Here is a 21,253-nt window from a genome sequence, read left to right on the forward strand (position 1 = left end):
CACAACTACTGAGCCTGCGCGTCTGGAGCCTGTGCTCCGCAACAAGAGAGGCCGCGACGGTGAGAGGCCCGTGCACCGCGATGAAGAGTGGCCCCCGCTCGCCACAACTAGAGAAAGCCCTAGCACAGAAACGAAGACCCAACACAGCCATAAATAAATAAATAGATAAATAAATAAATTTAAAAAAAAAAAGTATAGTGAAAGCATAAAAATCCAGTCACTGCATTCAGAGAGAGATTTGTTTTGAACTTAGTAAGTTTCCATACAACATTAGATTTTTACTTCTTATTTTTGCCATTGTATATAAAAGATGACTTTTGGTCATAATCTTCCTAGCCTATAAAATTGATACTCAACTCCTATAAAATTGATACAGTCTAACTTCCTGTGCATATGGATGAACCATGAAACAGCCTAACCTTGCCTCTTCTGGGCCCTTTTCTAGCCAATCGTAGTCCTCTAGGCCACTCCTGCCTCATATATCGAGGGCTATACTTGGACCTTCTTTTTGTTAGGAGGTGTGCCAATCCCAAAATAGCAAATTCATAAACCCCATAGTTCTGTTTGGTTTCATTGCTTGAAAATTCAATTGATGAATTAAAAGAGAAGTATACACTATTATCATGTCATTATGAGAAATTAGATCACTACACAGGGGATCAACACACAGAATAAAATATTCTGTTAGGGCTATTCAGATGTAAAAAAATTCAAATGATAATTATCTTTGATACAGAGAAGAAACTGGGGCTTAATCAATAATGCATAAAATAAGCCACAATTAACAAAGAACTGAATTTTTGGATGAACAGTTACTGGCAGTAGTTGACATGGAGTGAAGAAGGCATAAAAATGGGCAAAATACAGTTAATAACTGGACACATCCCTATGGATGAGGGCTTTCAGCTGGAACATAGCAGAGATCTTTGAAAGAATAGCATTTGTGATAACTGGTATCTTACAGTATTTTTAAATAGATATGTGGTATATTCATAAGCCAAACATTTAAACATACAGCTAACAGGTTTGTATGAGACTATGTAGAATTTGTATATTGTGGTATTTCATAACATGGCACAATAGCATGAGGAAATAAAGGTCTTTTGTCATTACTGAGGTGCATATTGCTCACAAAGTTATATCAACTTTTTCTAAGTGCCCATTTTTGTCCTTGGTGGTTCAGTCTAAAACAGCCTTGTATCACTAAAAATCCACAAAACCCTTACTTTTGGTAAAGGCACATCCCATATTTCATCTTTTATAAAACTTCAGCTCAGTGTCCTTCATGTACAGAATGCAACCATTAGACAATTACTAGATTTTCTGATCTCAGAATTATTCTTGCCACCGATTCTTCATTTTGTTTTACATGTTTTTGGCCAAGTTCTTCTGCCTATCTGGCATGAATTAAAGAAGTGAAAAAATGCAAACAAAAATCTATTTCTGATTTTATATTTCTTCAGCCTGCACATTTACATATTACCCATCTATTATGTCGCATTTTATTAATTTAAAGAACAGTCACAAATTAATGTCAAATTCTAAGAGGAGAGAATAACAAGGGCAACACTTTTGAAAAGGGGAGCATCAGCTCGGTTCATGCAGAGTACCTAAGTTCAAAGTGGGGTGACAAGCAGAGAAGCTTGAGAGGTGAGAAGAGGCCAGCCAGTTTGGAAAGGACCTCCCATGATGTGCCAAGGATGTGTTGTTGTGTGATCACTGGAAAGATCAGCCACCCTTAGCTCTGGGAAGAACTACGGTAATTCCTCAGTCACTAATGAACAAAAAAATATCAAAATGCATTGCATATAGTAAAGTGTAACTATTGTTTTGTGAAACTTCAGTTTCAGTTTTACACCCACATGCACACAGATGTATACATATACATGCACACATACGTGTGTGCGCAGTAAAATGTTGCAACTAAATCATATTTCTTACAGTGGGTAGCAGATGGGTCCTTAGTGTGTGTGGAGCCCAAGGCAAAAGAGCAAAGAGAGGCCTACATGCCATAACTCCAAATATGTAACAATTATACATCAAGCTAACAAACTGTCAAATAAAAATATGTCCTACTATCTTCCTTGAAATAATACCTTCACACTGGCTTTTAGGCCAGAATGAATAATTCTCAGACTCCTTGAAGTTCCACACCAGAACTTAGTTACCCAGATATGGCCCTGGACTGCAGCCTGCTCTCCTTCTCTTCTCAGCCTCAGCTCCTTCCAGAACACTGGTCTGTTTTACCTGTGTATATGTGGATACCTCAGTCAGCGCTTTCAAACTCCGTGGGACCCAAAAAACAGGCATCCCTTGGCCTCTTCTTAGGTCCAGGGATGGGTGCACCGGAGGGTGGGCAGGGACAGATGTTGCTCCTAGAAACAAGCTCATACAGGCCCTGAAGGCTAAGGTCTGTGTGGTCAGAAAGTCTGGGCTGCCAGGAACTTGGCGTGTGGTCAAAAAGGGGTGCTGGTGTGGCTCACACCTGTGCAATTTCCCCTGGTCCCACGGACTCTTCATCCTTAGGGAGAGGCACAGAAGGCCAGAGATAGACCTGCTAAATTGTGGACCCCTCTTGCCCAGGTTTAAAAGCCATACTCATAGTAGTTAAAAATTTTAAATGCCACTGCCTTGGAGCATCTGTTCAGAGTAAAAAAATACAACAGAGATTTTTGGGAAAAAAAGTAAAGAATTAAAAAAAAATCATACTCAAGTAGAATAAAATAATCAACTCTAGACAAATAAATATGTGTAATTATGAAAGACTAAAAGATCAGAAAAAAATAAGGTTGGATTAGAATGAATTTTCAAAAATCAATAATAACACCTAGAGGAAGCATCCTGGCATGAAGGAACATGAGAGTACAAAGGAGGTGAGAAGACCGGGGTTCTCGTCCTGCTCTGGACAAATAAGTCATTTAGTTTTTCTAAGTAGGCATCAATTTCATTGTCTGTAAAATTAAGAAAAGGAAAAAAAGTCTCTAACTGCTTCAGAAGTCTTATATGTGAAAAAATGATAAATGGACATAAAATTGTAGTGCAACTGATTTTTTAAAAAGTATCTAATCAGGATGCTTCCATGTTTAAAACACTTCTATGTTTTCCCATTGCTCTGAAAATAAAATTGGACTCCTTATTACAGCTGACAAGAACTTAAATGATCTGGCCCCTGCTCACCGCCCCGTGTGCCCTGTCTCCTGCTTCTTCCTCTCCTGACAGCTAGACTATGTTACCCTGCCATCCTTTCTTCCCAAGAACGTGCCCAAGAAGCTCTTTCCCACTGTCGGTGCATTTGCACTTAGTGTTTCCTTTGTTTCAAAAACTCTAAGCTTTTCCATTGACTCTCTGTACTCTTTTGGGTTCCGGTTCAAACTCCACCTCCTGAAAAGCCCTTCAGTGCCATGTCTACTTATCCTCCCCACCCACCTCGCACCTGCCCCTTGATCACATTCACTCCCTTTTACATGTATGTGTTTATTGTCTGTGCCCTCATCTGCCCTATTCATTAGCGTCCCAACCACCAGAACAGGACAAATTTCCCAGCACTTCAATAAGGTCACCGCTAAATATTTATTGAAAAATTAATGACCATGAGAACACAGTATTAATAAATATTATAACCATACTGTTTATTGCTTGTAATCAATGTGTCAAGAATTTTGTCATTCATAGTCAGTGTTTCTATTCTTTACAACGAAGCTACAAGTTAGGCATGACTATTTACCTGTAACTGATACTCAGGGAGGTTACAGAGTAAGGACACCCAGGTAGTTATTGGCAGAGATGGGATTTGAATCCAGGTCTACTGACTTCAAACAAGTCACTGTTCCACACTGCCTCTCTGACACTTCCTGTCACAATTAATGTATCCCTCCTTTAAACTCTAGTATCATTTTTGACACCACTTTATTCATCATGTTTTGCAATATTAATTTGGGCAGATTATTTTCACTGCATATTATTTTCACTTTTGCAAATTTTACAGGGAATGTCTTCTGAATCTCAACCACTGCCTAACATACTACTTACCCACATTACCTAGCAAACATTTGCAGCTGGAAAAAATAATTGGAAGTACAGAATATATGAGCCAGGAGCATTACTATCTCTTTTACAAATGAAGCATGTTTATTAAAATTTCTTTTTCACAAGTTAACTCCCCTCTGGAAAGCAACAGGAAGAAAGTTATGGATCCTAGTCCTGAACTTTTAATGAGGTAAAATTTAGTGTTCTGAAAATTTTTTTATTATCCCGTGGATAATTATGCTCTTCTAGAACACCTGATTAAATCCCTGGTGCACAGAAACAAAATTGTTTCAGTTAAGCTTATTTTTTCTTTTCATTTTTGTTTTCAAAATGTTGGTAATAATTACACAACTTTTCTATGAGTAATAGGCCTGTTTCGGAGTGTGCTTTTATGAGACTATTTTTATCAACTATTTTGTGAACAGAGTTTTCAAGCCACTGCCGTAAAACCTCTCCTGTTGGCTAATAACCCACCCTATGTAATTTAAGTAACTTTACTGCCCTAAACAAAGGGCGATCCTTGTGACTAGGATTTGCAAGTCACTTTCTGACAGCTCCACAGTACCTGACAATAGTTTCATGTTTCCTCCAAACAACCCCTGTGCAGTTTATACACTAATACTACAGTCATCCTACGCTGATAACCTTCGCTACTCCCCAATATAGACACTCCCCAAAATAATATTCTCTTTTCCTTTGTTTTAATATACCTTTTAAACACTTGTTACTGAAAAATTAAGTGTTAGGATTTAAATTACAATCTTATAACACTTGTTATTTAATGGTATTAACATACCTTAAATAATCCTGTTATTGGGGATAATTTCGAAAAAATGATTTATAATGTTCAGGTGCATAATTTAGCAGTATTTATAAAAGGATGATAAAAATAATAATTAGGATATTATTTCAGCTTTTATCAAAAAATGTCTGCAGTTAGAAGATGAATAAGTTCTGGGGATCTAATGTACAGCAAGGTGACTATAGTTAATATTGCATAATTGAAAGTTGTTAAGAAAGTAAATCTTAAATTTCTCACCACACACACACACACGGTGATGAATGAATTAACTAATCTTATCATGGTAATCATTTTACAATATATACTTATACAAAATCATCACACTGTATACCTTAATTTTACACAATCTGTAGAGCAAACCATCACATTGCACACCTGAAACTTATATAATCTTATATGTCAATTATATCTCAATAAAGTTGAAAACAAAGGAAATATCAGGCAAAGAAATATGATATAAATAAAACTTTTAAAGTACTTTCTTGAATCATCTCAGGAGTAATATGAATTAAAGCACAGTTTATTTATTTTTAAAATTAAAAAAATATGACATATATTTTAGGATTACATTGCAGGATAGGGGCATGATATTTTTAAAAATACTAGTATATCATTATTTCAAAGCATTTGGAAATCACTCTTCCTACAATATTGGGAAATTTAAAATAAGTATGCCGATAATCACAATGTTTAAAAATCTTTAGTTACATCTATAAAAAAGTGTGAGTGAGTTAGCAATGGCACAGAATTTCTCTTCTACACTGGCTGAAATGCCTTCACCCAGAACTGGAAGGCAAAGAAAGTTAAAGACAAGTACTTTAGGTCTTCAAATACTCAGAATCCTCCACATATATACCACTATCTGTTGAGTCCAATAGAGACAAACATCATTTATTCATAGGTCCTCATCCTAATTCTGTAATCAGTTTCTGAAAATTAATCTGACATGAATTGTCTTATATTCTATAATGCCTAAATATTTTGGGGTTATATCTTAAAAAAAATAATATTTGAAAAAAACTACATGTATGAGTACCCCACTCCCCAGAAGTACTAGAGGAATGCTTTAAGCACCAAATGGTTTGTTAGCGAATAGACAGGATCTTAAGTTCTTTATGCCTTTGAAAGCATATTTCTTTAATTTTAGTCCAGATTAGCATAATATGGCATCACTATATTTTGAAAACTTCTAAGAAAAAGACAAGATGACCATAAAGTCCATTTTCATACTCAAACCAATGTCATTCTGTAATTCTCTGGGGAAAGGTATAGCACTGTATTACTGATGACATAATTAAAATGAAACAGTAATAGTAAAATGACATGTTAGTTTCCTAAACTGAGGATTGTGTGCAAATGCCCTATTCTAAAGAGCTTGGTGGTTTATTTACTGAATTAATGTCAGTTTAATTATCTGAAGAAAAGAGGAATAAGTTTTATTCAAATTTGAAATATAGCTCATGAAATCTAGCTGTCAGATTGTAGCTTATTGTTAATACCTAGCTTAAGATTTCTATAAAATACATGGATAAAGGCTAAAATAGTAAAGCCTTTAATGAAGAGTTGTTTGCTTCTCAGCCACCAGAATTGATGGCGGTCTCAGGAAATGTCTGGTTGACTTGGCTTCTTTTGCTTTTACAGTTGAAGGAGGAAACATAAGAAGCTCCTCCATTTGTTTCAACTGGAAAAATAAGGAAGTGCTCAATTTATTTTATGATAAGAAGTCTAGTGCTATTTGTTTTGTGGTACGGTCACTTGCTTCTTAATCGCTATGTTTTAAAACCTCCTGATATTCCAAATGACACCAATTTAGCTACCTGATTTATGAGGTCTTGATGATTAAGGAGCTCAAGCATCCAGAGCTATAACTTGCAAATATCCAGGAGATGGTCTAAGCCTCATGCGCAGGATGTGCAAATGCCTATGTCATCTTAATCTGATTCCAGACCTACCAGCAACTGACCTTCTTTCTCCTGTGCTGGGAACAAGTGGTTCAGCACAGAAAAGCGCCAAACAGACTGTTGGTTTCCTTGGCCTGGGTCTATGCCCCACCCGAAAGGAAAATCAATTCCTTCTAAAAAACAGTAAAAGTCTAATGACTTCAGATATCTTTTTACGTAATTTCTCATTAACTGGAGTACTGCTGTGGTCTTATCAAACACATGGAAAATAATAAGTCAAATAAGATATTATAAAAAATTTTTTGCAGTGATAAGCCATAGATTAGTCATGAATTGTACATAATACCACTTATAAATCAAAATTATTGTTACTGTACTTTAAACAGTCCTGGATATAGATTATTAATATATCTATAGAGATATATAGATATATTTAGATATTTATTCAATTTATAATTTATTCAATTATAGATACGTTCAAACAGATATGTAATTAAATTCTTTTTAAGAGAATCAAGTTAATAGCAAGTAATGAAATATTCAAATATATATATGTGCATAAACCCACACATATTTTTGAGAGAATCAAATTAGGAGCAATTAATGATAAAGGAAATAATACTGCACTTTTGATCAACAAGTCAAAACACAGTAATGTTTATTACATGAATGACACAAATATTTCATACTCCTGTCAAATGATACAGAAAGTAAACACTTCCATGTAAGAGCATGTCATATGTGTCATACCTTTTCATGGACTTTCTGGCCAGGTTCCATCCCTTCAAGATGTTCTGACTCTGTGGATCCCTCACTTGATGCCATTTTTCTTTGTATATGAACATTTTGTTCACGCAAGGCAACAATCTGCAAAATAAAAGCACTATGCCTTTAAAATCTAAGATAGAGCATGAAATATAAGAAAACTGAGTTTACTTGACTGTGGCTAAGAACTAATGAATACAAACAAATAGTCAGAAAATAAACATTAAATTTTACTCATATTATTAGTTCAAAAATATTTCTAAGATTTAGGTTAGCATTTCAAATAACATTTATAATATTTATAGGAATGTGAAATTAAGAAAATATTTTCTAGTTGGAAAATGTATCTATCTGGTTTGAAATGTTTTTAAATCAGTGGCATGACCCATGTGTTATTAATTCAGAAATTACTTTTTAATTTAACTTATGAAATATAATAAAATTTGTATTAGTCTGAATTTTTAAAGTATGAAAGAAAATTGACAACTAAAGACTAATTGTGAGCACATTCATCTTCCCTAAGAGACAGCACATCTGCAATTTTAAAACAAGCAAATAAATAAGCTAGACTTAAACAATTTGTGCCACTATCATGAGCACTTAGAATTAAACTGGTCTCATTGTCATTATTTTAACGGCCATTATTTTAGCACTTCTAGTCCAAATATAGTTAATTTACAAAAAAAAAATTCTCAGAAGGCAATTAATTTTTCCAAATTTTAGCTCAGATTTATACACATGATACTTTGAACTAAGAAACAGATTCCCAGATAGTTGTAGTTTAAGTGATCTTAATAATATATAGAGTAGAAAATCACATTACAGCATTTTAAAAATATATTTGCTATTCATACATATTATTTTGAAAATATTTACATTACATTAATACCATAAATTATTTGTTTCTTGGCAAGTTTTATTATAGTATCAACTCAGATATAGAGTCAGTATTGGTTCTAGGGGAAATCAATGTCCATAGTATTTAGTACATATTAAGCATATAAGTTTAATATGATTCAATATTTATTGAATATTTATTGAATTTTATATTTATATTGAATATTTATATTAAATAAATATGGAATCATATTAAAATTATAAGTTGAAATTATGAGACCAACATGTCACACAGACAAAGAATTATCAAGTAAACAAAAGACATGGAGAGATTGGGTATGTGTCCTGCTGCCTGCCATTGCTGCCCACATGCCAATGATATATTCATGAGAAAAAGTGATTTTGCATATGACCTCCAGCAATTCAACACATAACTTATCATTTCTTAAGGGTATATCACCACATAATGAAGAACAACTCTGTAAAAGCTCTTCTCTCCTGTAGTACTGCAATCACCAAATAATTGGTTCCCTTACTCCCATTCTTGCCCATCTACAATCTATCATCCACAAAGCAGCCAGATTCATCTTTTAAACTTAAGTTATATCGTGTCACTCTTCAGCTTGCCAAAGAACCGCTCTGTTTTCCCAACTTGTTTAGCATAATTTTAAACTTCTTAACAAGGTCTATAACACACTACATGATTCCTTCGGCCACAATGGCCTCCTTTCTGTCCCTCAAACAGACCTGGCACTTTCTCATCCAGAACTGAGGAACTTGCTGATCTTCCTGCCTGAAAGATTCTTCCCCAGCTCAGACTACAGCTGACACAATCTCAGCTTTCAAAAGTCAGCTGAAAAACCTACTTCTCAGACAAAGTGTACCTAGCCACTATACTTTGTACAATATATATCTGTGTTTATTTTGGTGTGTATCTTACTCATTAAAATCTAATATTTTATTCCTTTATTTTCGTACTCACTTTGCTAGTTTATTTAGCTAGCAGAAGTCCTAATGATATCTCATGGGAAAATAATTTTCAAAGGAGTACATTATTGACAACAACATTTTCATATGAAGCAGCACATCACATTAGTATGTGCAGGGATTCAATATAAATGTTAAATTAAATAATAAATGGATATAGAAAAACAAAGAATGTAAACCTAATTCATTCAGAAATAACAAAAGATAAAGATTTACTGTGCTTGAGAATCATCAGACATTCCTCTCATGTTAGTTAGTGTAGAAATGAATTACATCAAAGAAAAAACAAGAATGAAATAGTCCCTGGATATATCATTTTCATATTACATTCTTAACATCTTTCTCTTACATAAATCAATAATATTAAATTATAATCAATACATAATAAAACTTTATTATGAATTTTTTAATTAAAGTATTGTATACTGACATTTCACTAAGATAACATCCATGACTTAAATATGTTAAGACAACAGCAACAATAAATTTTAAAATTCTATGCTTTTTCTTCCATTATTTAATTAGAAGTGAAGAGAGACCTTTTTAAAAAATATTTAAACATCAAACTTAACTCTTAGTTTACAGAATAACTTCAGTTTGTTTAGTAGTTCAGATAAATATCAAATACACCCTAGTGCCTAAAATAAAGCAGTCCATCTATAAAGATTTACTGAATGACTCAGTGAAATGATAAATTAATGACCTTAATTAGAAAAGTCAAAACACCAAATTCACATGGAAAACCTTATGCAAATATGGTTGTGCCACTATATTAAAAAATTACAAACTTCCAGTTTTTCATAAAATATATACATGGCAATTAATTCCAAGAAAGACAAACTTTTCAACCACTAACATGCAAACTTTACTTTTTCTAAAAAATCAGTCCTGCAAATTAGATTTTTGAAACTGGAGAATTGATGCAGGATCCTCTATATTCTCTATCATTCTAATATGATTATATTCTGTTCTATTTTTGCTCAATAACAAATTATCCTGGGTAGTTATGAAAGCAAAGCTTCAGCATCTGATTTTATTGTAGGTGTTAATAAGCTTGATTCTTTTTCCTTTCACACTGGGGAAAGTGAGATGTTCTCTCCTGCAAATACAGCTTTGGGGGTTGGGTCTGCTCTTCTGTGTGTTCAAAAGGGCAGAGAAGGTCACCTAGAAATCTGTAGCTGGAGGTAGCACAGGCCTCTTTAGGAAATTCTCCCAGCTGGCTTGACAAAGGAATGCAGTAGGTGGCTTGAGAAGTGGTTTACAAATATAGCAAGCAGAATGAAAAGTGGCTGATAACCTTAAAACATTCTCTGGGCTCTACTGACAGAAAAAGCTGTTAAAGGGAGGGTTCAAGTGACTCGTCTAGAATAGTGAAGTAGGACTGGATCCCTCACTGTTAAACAGCATGACCTATTACAAATAGGATGGCGTGGTGCTTAGGACAAATCACTTCTGGGGAGTCTCTGTTGCTTACTCAGTTGTGACATAAATGCAACAATGCACTGGAAACCCACTATGTGCCAAGAACTGTGTTGAACTATTTTAATCTGCAAATTAGGTCCTATGATCCACATTTAACAAGTGATTAAACTGAGATAAAGAGAATTTAATGAGAACTAAGGAATCAAATAAAAGTCCTTATCTTTATACTTTTTACTATGTCACATTGTCTCACATGGCTTTGCATTTGGGCTCTATTAAGTCAGGGGAAGTTAATGGTGGGTGAGGATGGGGAGGAAGCATTTCCTTTCCAAGTTCTGCTACCCTTCCACCTTGGAATCCTTTGTACTTCATTGAACTATGGACCCCTCCCTGGACAGATTCACATGTAGGCAGAATTTTGCATGCATTTCCACACATACCAATCCACTGAGGCCCATGGAACACTGGTCAAGAGAAACTTTTCTACAGTCATTTTAACTGATTAACCATGATTTGTCAAGTGTTTGTTGACATTTGTTTTAAAATGCCCAGAATTCATTCATATTCCTTTTGGTGACAACATCTTACATTTTCACTGGGGAATTTTCCTTCCCCACTCTAATCTTAGAGAGACTGTCAATCAGGGGGCCAGAGCTCATGGCAAATGTGTGGGCACATGATCTAAGCCAGGGCAATTAGAACATTCCTTGAGAGAAGTTTCTGGCAGAGATATGGGGGAAGAGTCTCCTTTCTACTATGGAACGTAAGCTGGTGGGATAGGATCAGAGTGCTGTTTGCCATGAGTTCCTCCTCATAGAGAAGCAGGTAGAAAAGCTGGAGCCCTGAGGAATTACTTCTGCTGCTGATTTTAGCCATAAATCAGCTCTATCCCTGGCATTTCAGTAAAATAAGCCCAAAATTTCCCCTCTGTGCTCAAACTTGTTTGGATTGGTTTTCTGTCACTTGTAACTAAAAGTGTCTTTGCACTTATTTGGGAGGTGGAAATGTGCCCTTCTGGCCAACCCGAGCCAGGTGCTTCCCAGACACCTCTCCTGCTCCTGGAGATCCATATGTTACAGAGATTTGGGGTGTGTTTATTTATAAAAAGATGCATGCAACTCACGGGGGTGGGGGGGAATTTGGGGATCAACCGTTAACGAGTTCACATCTGATATTACTCAGCCATAAAAAAGAATGAAATAATGCCATTTGCAGCAACATGGATGGACCTAGAGATTGTCATACTGAGTGAAGTTAGTCAGACAGAGAAAGAGAAAAATCGTGTGATATCGCTTATATGAGGAATCTAAAAAGAAAGGATACAAATGAATGTATTTACAAAACAGAAACGGACTCACAGATTTAGAGAATGAACTTATGGTTACCGGGGGTGGGGGTGGGGAAGGGTGGAAGGAAGGGATAGTTAGGGAGTCTGGGATTGACATGTACACACTACTATATTTAAAAAGGATAACCAAAAGAACCTACTGTACAGCACAGGGACCTCTGCTCAATGTTATGTGGCAGCCTGGATGGGAGGGGAGTCTGGGGGAGAATGGATACACGTATATGTATGGCTGAGTCGCTTGGCTGTGCGCCTGAAACTATCACAACATTGCTTATCGGCTATACTCCAATACAAAATAAAAAGTTAAAAAAATTTTTTTAAAAATCTGGGGCAAAAAAAAAAAAAAAGAGTTCTTTAGAAAAAAAGAATACATGAGGGTGTACCGGTACTCATCCTGGCTAGTCAAGGTGATGACGAGGAGGAAAAAAAAAAAAAGGAAGAAGATAAAAGAATGACAGGTGACTCAAAAAGCTAACATACTTCAGCTAAAACTCTGGCATCTGTGTGATTCTTGCTCTCTGGCTTATTGCTTTGCCTTGACCCTTCTTTGTGTTTCCTGATAGCTCATTAAGCTTCTGACAGCCTGACTCACTGCTTCTAGGCACTCCCAAACCCATTATATTCCCAAGGCAGCCTTCCAAGTTTTTTTCTTTAAACCTTTGCCTCTGTCAGGTTGTTTTTGGCTCTTATCAATCTCTGACAAGCTCTGAGCTCACACAGTGGACTACTGGTGGTCTTGGTGGTCAGTCTTCTAGTCAGGAAAATTCCCCAGCCCCCATCCCTTTTCTACCAGACTATTTCAGGGTTCCTAGCATGTCTTGCAACAGACTCTCTTCTATCCTCTTTCTCTGAAAAACAGTTTTCCTTGATGACCTGGAGAGATGCATTCATTTCACATATATTCATTGATATTTCACTGATGATATATCAGGTATTAGGAAAATTAATAGGGGGAAAAAGCAAAGTTCTTTAATTCATTCTTGTTGGGTGAGACAAACTATAAACAAAAATAAGTGGAATACATTTTTAAATGGTGATAATTGCAAAGGGAAAATTAAAGCAAGGGAGGGATGCTATGAGGTGCAGTTTAATTAGGAATTAGGTGATTTCTGAGTATAGACCTGAAGATGAGAGGGAGGAAGCAATGTGACTATCTGGGAGAAAAACTTTCAAGGCAGAGAGTTCAGAAAATGAAATTCATTTTTGAAAACAAAAGTTTGAGATTCATAAAAATGTTTTAGTGAGTTCATATGATGTAAGATGTCCTCTTCAAAAGATAGCTAAAACATCACTGAAAGTTGACATCTTGGAAACTTCAGGTATCAGGAAATGCACAGAAACATGTGATTCTTAAGAGAAATGTGATTTGGGAGAAAATAATAGAGTCTCTTTCATATCTCTATATTCTCACATTTCTGAAGTGTTTAAAATGTATTTTTTTTTCATATTTTGTTGCTCTTTATTTATTCCTAAACTTCCAAGTTTATCTGTGGGGTCATATTCCTTCAGCCTGAAGAAATTCCTTTAACTTTCTTTTAGAGCAGGCCCACAGATGATAAATTCTCTTAGTTTCCTTCATTGAGAATGTCTTTATTTTACTTTCATTCCTGAAGGATATTTTTTGCCAGATGTAGAGTTGTTGACAGTTCTTTTCTTGCAGCACTTTATTTTTTTATTATTATTGTTATTTATTTATTTATTTTGGCTGTGTCACGTGGCATGCGGGATCTTAGCTCCCCGACCAGGGATCGAACCCATGCTCTCTGCTGTGGAAGCACAGAGTCCTAACCACTGGACTGCCAGGGAAGTCCCTTGCAGCACTTTATTTTTTAAATTTATCTATTTATTTATTTTATTTTTGGTTGCATTGGGTCTTTGTTGCTGAGCGTGGGCTTTCTCTAGTTGTGGCGAGCGGCGGCTCCTCTTCATTGCGGAGTGGGGGCTACTCTTCATTGCGGTGCGCAGGCTTCTCATTGTGGTGGCTTCTCTTGTGTGGAGCATGGGCTCTAGGCACGTGGGCTCAGTAGTTGTGGCTTGCAGGCTCTAGAGCACAGGCTCAGTAGTTGTGGTGCACGGGCTTAGTTACTCCGTGGCATGTGGGATCTTCCTGGACCACGGCTTGAACCTGTGTCCCCTGCATTGGCAGGCGGATTCTTAACCTCTGTGCCACCAGGGAAGTCCCTAAAATGTATTAATCTATTTATTCAACAAATATTCATTGATCATTGTTCTAAATATGAGACACCACTGGGGAAAAAAGCCCTTCTCTCAAAAAGCTTACATTCTAGTAAATGAGGGAAACAAAGAAAGAAGCAGTAAGACAACAACAATAAAATAACAATCATTTAATGAGCTCTTACAATGTGCCAAAAACTGTGCTCAGCACATTATATAAATTTTTCTTCTTTACATCATTTCATCTGTACTATCTTTTCTTCCAAGTTTAAGATTTCTTGAGAGTGGACCCTGAGACAAATAATTTCGCACAGTAGTTTACTTGGAAGGTGATTCCGAGAAGCATAGCATTCTTAAATATTCTTAAAAGGCCTAGGATGAGTCCTGTCCCTTCTAGGTGTAACTGGTTGTATGACTTTGTACAAGTTTCTTAACCTCAAGTTCACGTTCCTCTGTTATAAAATGAGGGATAATAATACCTACGTTTTAGTGTGTTTGTACTGTAAAATACTTAATTGTATATGATGTACTGTAAGCATTTATAATGTAATAATGATCACCTTTATCTTCTTATTCTTATTTTTACTTCATGTTCTAGCTTATTGAAGGACTTGCAGTTACACACACCCAAAATGCCATCTTGGCTGTGAGTTTTTATATTCATTTGGAATGCTCATGCACAGAGCTCCTAAAACCCTTGTAAATTCCTGACAACAGCACTCAGGGCACCTTTTGTTCAAATGGGGGATTCCGGGTGGGCTCCTGGATGGGGGCTCATCACCAGAAGGACCAAGCTGTGATTTCAAGCTTGGAATTTTTAGCCCCACCCACCATTCTCCAGAGAGGAAACAGGGGCTGGAAGTGAACTTAATGACTGATATGCCTATGTAATGAAGCCTTCATAAAATTCCCAAAAGTACAGGGGTTGGGGAGCTTCCAGGTTGGTGAACATATTCACATACTGGGAGGGTGATGTATCCCAACTCCACAAGGACAGAAGGTCCTAAACTCGGGACCCTCCCAGACCTCACTCTATGTATCTTTTCATCTGGTTGTTCATCTGTATCCTTTACCATACCCTTTAATAAACTGGTAAACGTAGGTTAGGTAAATGTTTTCCTGAGTTCTATGAGCTGCTCTAGCAAATTAATCAAACCCAAGGAGGGGTTAGTGGGAGTCTCTGATTTATACCCATTCAGTCAGAAGCACAGATGACAAATTGTACTTGCAATTGGCATCTGAAGTAGGGTGGGAGTGGTCTTGTGGGACTGAGCCCTTAACCTGTAGGATCTGGTGCTACCTCCAGGTAGATAGTGTCAGAATTGAGTTAAACTATAGGACACCCTGCTGGTGTTGCAGTGAATTGTTTGGTAGGGGAAAAACTCCCGTACAGCTGGTGTTGGAAGTGCTGCGAGTGTAGCAGTAGTGTGAGCGGAAAGGAGAATCACAGGAGGTAGGACAGAGTTTTTCCTTACACACTCTTCCTCCTCCTTAACTCTTCTCAGTTATCTTTCAGGTCTTAGCTTATATGTCACTCACTGTGGGATGGGTGGCATCCCAGTGATTTAAGTTACATAATTCCTTAGCATTCTCCACTAACTCATATCATACAAATTATCACTCTTTAGCACAATTGGCTGTTAGTTTTCTGACTGCCCATTTTGACACTGAGTGCCTTGAGACCAGAAACTATATCTGATTGATTATTTATTCCCAGTTCTTAGTAAACTCTCTGACAAGTAGAAAGCACTCTAGAAATATTTATGGAGTATTGAATGACAGCAGACTGTATGAATGGAAAAGTCCTAATAGGGAGTTGGAAAAATTGGATGGAAAAATACTTGAGAATGTATACATGGAGAAGCAAATTAGTTATCCACATAAAAGACCATATGAACTTGAAGTCTTTCCTAAAGCTCATATTACATGATTCAAGGTTAAAAAGGAGCCCTGGGCATGGAAGAGCTCACTGGGGAACTACAGAAAGAAAAGAACACGAAATATTGACATAGCCTTGTAGGATATTCACAACTCTCAGTGTGAGGAGGCAAAGTAGAAGGCACAGACAGCTGTAAAGGAGGATAGGGATAGGATCATGGAAGGGCAGCTTAAAGAAAGTCTACAAGAGATACTCTATAAATATAAAGTAATAGGCAATTTCACTGTGTCTTAAAATATTAAAAAAAAAACATTTACAAGTGTATTGTAGCCTAGGTAATATGATTGAGGTGCACTGAAGTACACACTGTGTTTATATGCTTTAGACTTAGGATAGATTGACATTAGATGGAAAGTGGAATTCCAAGGGTATCTAGAAATTTGTTTCTGCCAACAAAATTCTTAAAGTGGAAACAGAAAAGCAATGTAAATTAATTTAATTTTCACTTTTTTTCCTCTTCCTCATCTTTTTGAAAATGTCAATGTACGAGACATTTCCCTGAAGCTGGATAAAGAAGGAAGACAAATAAGGAATAGGAGTTTAGAAATTAAATGTATAATTAAGAACTGCTAGCAATAATAATAGTTGCTCTATGTTGAACATCAATTATATGCCACATACATGCAAAGCAATTTACATACATTATTTCATTTAATCTTCCCAGTAACCTTATAAACAGGGTATTATTATTTTTATTTTATAACTAAGGGAACTAACATAAAGGGCATAAATAATATACTTGAGGTCATACAGAAAAAGATATGACAAAGGTTTCCAATCCAGGTATGATATCTTCAAAATGGATGGTTTTTAAGCATTATGCTATAATGCCTTTTGAAAATTAATGAAATGATTCACTGCATACACAATACAAATATTTATCTAGGTCAGGACTACAGTTCTGTGGTCTGATAGCAGGGGAATTTACCTGCCCTGATTTGGCAAAACAATTTAGACACAGAAGATGTCTTCAATTATTTTTATGAATAAAAATCATGCTGTTTACATTATTTATCATTTTTATTTATAACTCTTTTGTGGCACAGCCATTTCAGTTTACCTTGAAAATGTCCCAGCTACCTTTTAAAATAAATCATGTCTACCATACTCATGCTAATTCTCCAGGGATCTTCATTCGGATGTTTTTAAATTCATATTTGCCTTTACGTATTTAACAACAACTTCCAGACAGTGCCCACATCTAATTAACAAAGATTCTTTTCATCTATTTTTACCCCAAATTCAATTAACAATTCCAAGAGTGAGACTTACAGAAGTCTCACTACACCAACACATAATTTGCTTCTACACAGATAACTTATTCTAATTTAGCTGAATTCCAGGCTTAGATTACACTGAGGCTGCAACATGAAAAAAAACAAAGACAAAGCAACTACTAGAACAGCAGGGATTTACAATTTACACTTAAGCAACTCAACTCTCCAGACACAATAGTTTGGGTTTGTGTTGTTATATATTAATTGGAAAACCAAAAAGATTGAGACACTTATTCAAACAGAACTAAGGATACTAAGCCAATAGCAATTTCACTTTCCAGCTCTGGCTTTTGGACATAAGATTTATAAGCAACACTGAAGCATATTAAAACCAGTGAAAAGCAACTTCATGTAGTCCAATGAAGTTTGATCAGCTCATGTGTAACATTAACTTTTGTTGTTTTTCAGTGAGAATGGATAGACTGAAAACTTGTGAAACGTAACTGATCCAATGAACAATCAAATTGTCTTGAGATGGGAATCAGAGGTTTGTATTGTGAGGATTCACCTCTTGTCAAGTTTAAAAAATAGTTATTTAATTAATGATTTAAAGAATGAATCCATTTATCCTAATGAATGACCAAATAGCTTGGAGGTGGGAAGTATAGTTTAATTTGGTGGTTGCTTAGAATTTTTACCACTATACTATTCAGTCAATAAATAATTATTGAATTAATTAGAACATACTACATACTTTTATCTTTAACCTCCTCCACTTTGGCTGACCAGCCTTTCCAATTCCCATTAGATGAACTGACTGGATGTTAAAATTTAAATGCACATCACCAGTAAGTTTCTGGTGACGCTTTGATGAAAAAGATAGTACACAAACAGTACATGCAATTTGGCTATTTCCAAATTTTACATCTGCTTATATCTAAAAACATAAAGATACCTTGTATGACTACGGAATCTAAGCTTATTTAGTTTTTAATGATGAAAAAATTCTTTTAAGATAATATTAAAGATTTTTAAGACCATTCTTAAAACAGTAACTGTCATGCAAAACTGTTATTTTTAGTTTTAAGTTTAAGACAGTGGTTGAAAGAACAATAAAATTTCAAATGTTTCCTTAGATAGATTTGTTTTTACAGTGAATGATTATGATCTCTATTTCCAATGTTAACTGTAACATTCAACAATAGCTGTATTTTAGTATAGTTATTGATATGTAATTCTGATCTAAATTACAACTCTCTACCAAACTATCTCTATCCTTTTCATCTAATTGGTATTTCAGTCATTACATTTTTCTGATACTTGGTTACTCTTTATTTTTATTTATTTCCACTATTCAAATAGTTCTTTAATATTTAAAATGATAATAAAATCAAATGCTGGCATTTTCATTAGAAGCATATAAATGGCTTCAGAAAATACAAAACAACTTAAATTGGACAGTATTAGTGGATATTGTTCAGGCACAGTACTGCTATTGTAGTAGAGTAGCAGCTAAGAATGGCATTAGATGAAAGAATAGTAATAAAAATGGCCAAGGAAGCTGTTAGTGTGGTAAAGTAGAGGAATTAATCCAGAGAACAAAAGCAAAAAAGAAGTCCTAAAGAGTTTTCCCAAAGTGTCAATAATAGGAAAACACATACTGAACAAATTTTATTTTTCACTGCAAGAAAGCAAGCCTCAGTTGAAAATATAAATAAGCAAATAAATAAATGAGGAGGGGTGGAAAATATTCATTGAGGTAAACAAATGACACTGAGAAGTACAACACCACATGTAAAACAACTGCAATAATTCAGTGTTGAGTGCTGAGAATGGTGGCAGCAATTTAGCTGAAAGTTTTGAATGTCATGGAAAAAGTACATTGCAATCTCCATCACCCTGGAAGATGCCATTGCTAATAACTTCCCTCCCTAAAGAAGACAGCAGAATCCTACTTAAAAAATAGTTTAATTAAAAAAGGAGGACGTTAGATTGAGGTGGCTCTAATGCCCAAGCGACCTACAGAAGCAAACCAAAATCTAAGCCTGTGACGCCTAAAGATTACACGACCAAACGCTTAGGATAACCAATCACAAACAGCCAGTTAGGATTTAAGTTATAGCCAATCAAATAATTTCTCTTCTTTGTTCCTGCACTATTTCTGAGGGTTTCCCCTGGCTCCTATGGTGGAGCACTCCTGACCACTTCTGGTTTGGCATTGCTTGATTTGATTTTTTTTTTTCAAATAAACTCTTACAAATTTTTAATATGCCTCAGTTTATCTTTTAACACTTGTCTCACAATGAGAAAAGCAAATAGGACTTACTAAAGGTATTGATTGTGATAAAGTACTTCTTGACATAGAACAAAGGCTTACTTCTTTGTGCTCTCCACAGTCACTACTACTAGGTCCCTTACTCCCTAAAGTCAGAAGTATCAAAATATGCTAATTTGGTTTGGGCTTCAGCTAAAGGCAGAGGGACAACTGATTACATATATCCCTTCTCCTCCAAATAAACAAAAAAGAAAAGCAAAATGAGGAGACCGAGTTATGCTGAGAAGAGGGTCACAGCAAACTGAATAGTCCAATGAGAACTTACGTGATCAGTTTATAGAGTAGCAGGTACGCTCTGTGACTGAGTCTGTCTTCAAAAGTCTCAATATTTATTCTTTTATGAATTATGCTGACATGAATAAAAGTTTCTTCTTTAGTTATTTCATGTATACAAAGTAGTATTAAATTCATCAAGCAAATACTGATTATTAAATTAATAAAGGTAGGTCTACATAATATTAATCACATCTCTGTCATCTGTTTATTCAACTGAAGTCCATCTGCTGTCAGGAAATTTGGGATGTTTTAGAATGAACATTCTGTTTTAGTAATCCAAAGATGCTATATTTCCATCAACATATATTTGAATCCTTTAAAACATCACATTAAAATTCATCTCTGTGATCTGAGTACTAACCAGGCTTGGACCCTGCTTAGCTGCAGAGATCAGAAAAGATATCTGGTGCATTATGGGGGTTGGGGGCAGGGGAGAATGGGGAGTTGCTGCTCAATGGATATAAAGTTTCAGTTACGCAATATGAATCAGTTCTAGAGATCTGCTGTACAACATAGTGCCTATAGTTAACAATATGGTATTGTGCACTTTAAGATATGTTAGGAGGTGTTGAAATAACTTTCTAGGTCCAAGATGGACCCACATCAGCAAACCAGACCTTAGGTAACTTAGGTAACTCTGTCCTTGTAAATGCTCTTCTTGACCAGAAAAGCAGCATATCCAGTCAGTCAACTCCAAACACCAAGCCAACTCTGGGCCTTCCCACCCCTAACAAGGTGAACAGTGTGGGCCCAGCCAATCAGATATTTTCTATTTTTCTCTTCCTTGTTCTTTATTCTCTATTTTATAAAAGCTTCTTGCCTTCCATCCCATTTTGCAGTTTTCTGAAAAGAGACTGTCCACTTCACAACGTGTTAAATAAAGCTGGTTTATATCACCTAAATTGTTTTCTTTCAATAGTTTTTTAATGGAGGATAGATCTCATCTAAGTGTTCTTATGACAAAAACAAAAACAAAAGCAAAACAAAAGCAACAAAAGAACACAAGGACATTTTTTGGAGGTGATGTATATGGTTATTACTTTGACTGTGGTGATGGCATCATGAGTGTATGCATATGTCCAAACTCATCAAAATGTATACTTTAAATAAGTACATTTTTTGTATATTAATTATACCTTAATAATGCTTAAAAAATCAAAATGGCCAACAAGCCTATGAAAAAAATAAAATAAATCTCTTTGGAGATGGACTATACTATTCTT

General features: G+C 35.5%; 1 protein-coding gene across 8 annotated transcripts in view; it reads right to left on the minus strand.

Annotated features, from left to right (window-relative positions):
• PPFIA2 (PTPRF interacting protein alpha 2) overlaps positions 1-21,253 on the minus strand; it is a 476,859-nt gene that overhangs the window by 132,990 nt on the left and 322,616 nt on the right. For all 8 annotated transcript variants that reach the window (XM_036867009.1, XM_036867010.1, XM_036867008.1 and 5 more), the window contains one exon: positions 7,480-7,596. In XM_036867009.1, the coding sequence (XP_036722904.1) occupies positions 7,480-7,596 (117 nt within the window). The remainder of the gene's footprint in view (positions 1-7,479; positions 7,597-21,253) is intronic.

The sequence above is a fragment of the Balaenoptera musculus genome, chromosome 10 (assembly GCF_009873245.2).
Source record: "Balaenoptera musculus isolate JJ_BM4_2016_0621 chromosome 10, mBalMus1.pri.v3, whole genome shotgun sequence".
Taxonomy (NCBI): domain Eukaryota; kingdom Metazoa; phylum Chordata; class Mammalia; order Artiodactyla; family Balaenopteridae; genus Balaenoptera; species Balaenoptera musculus.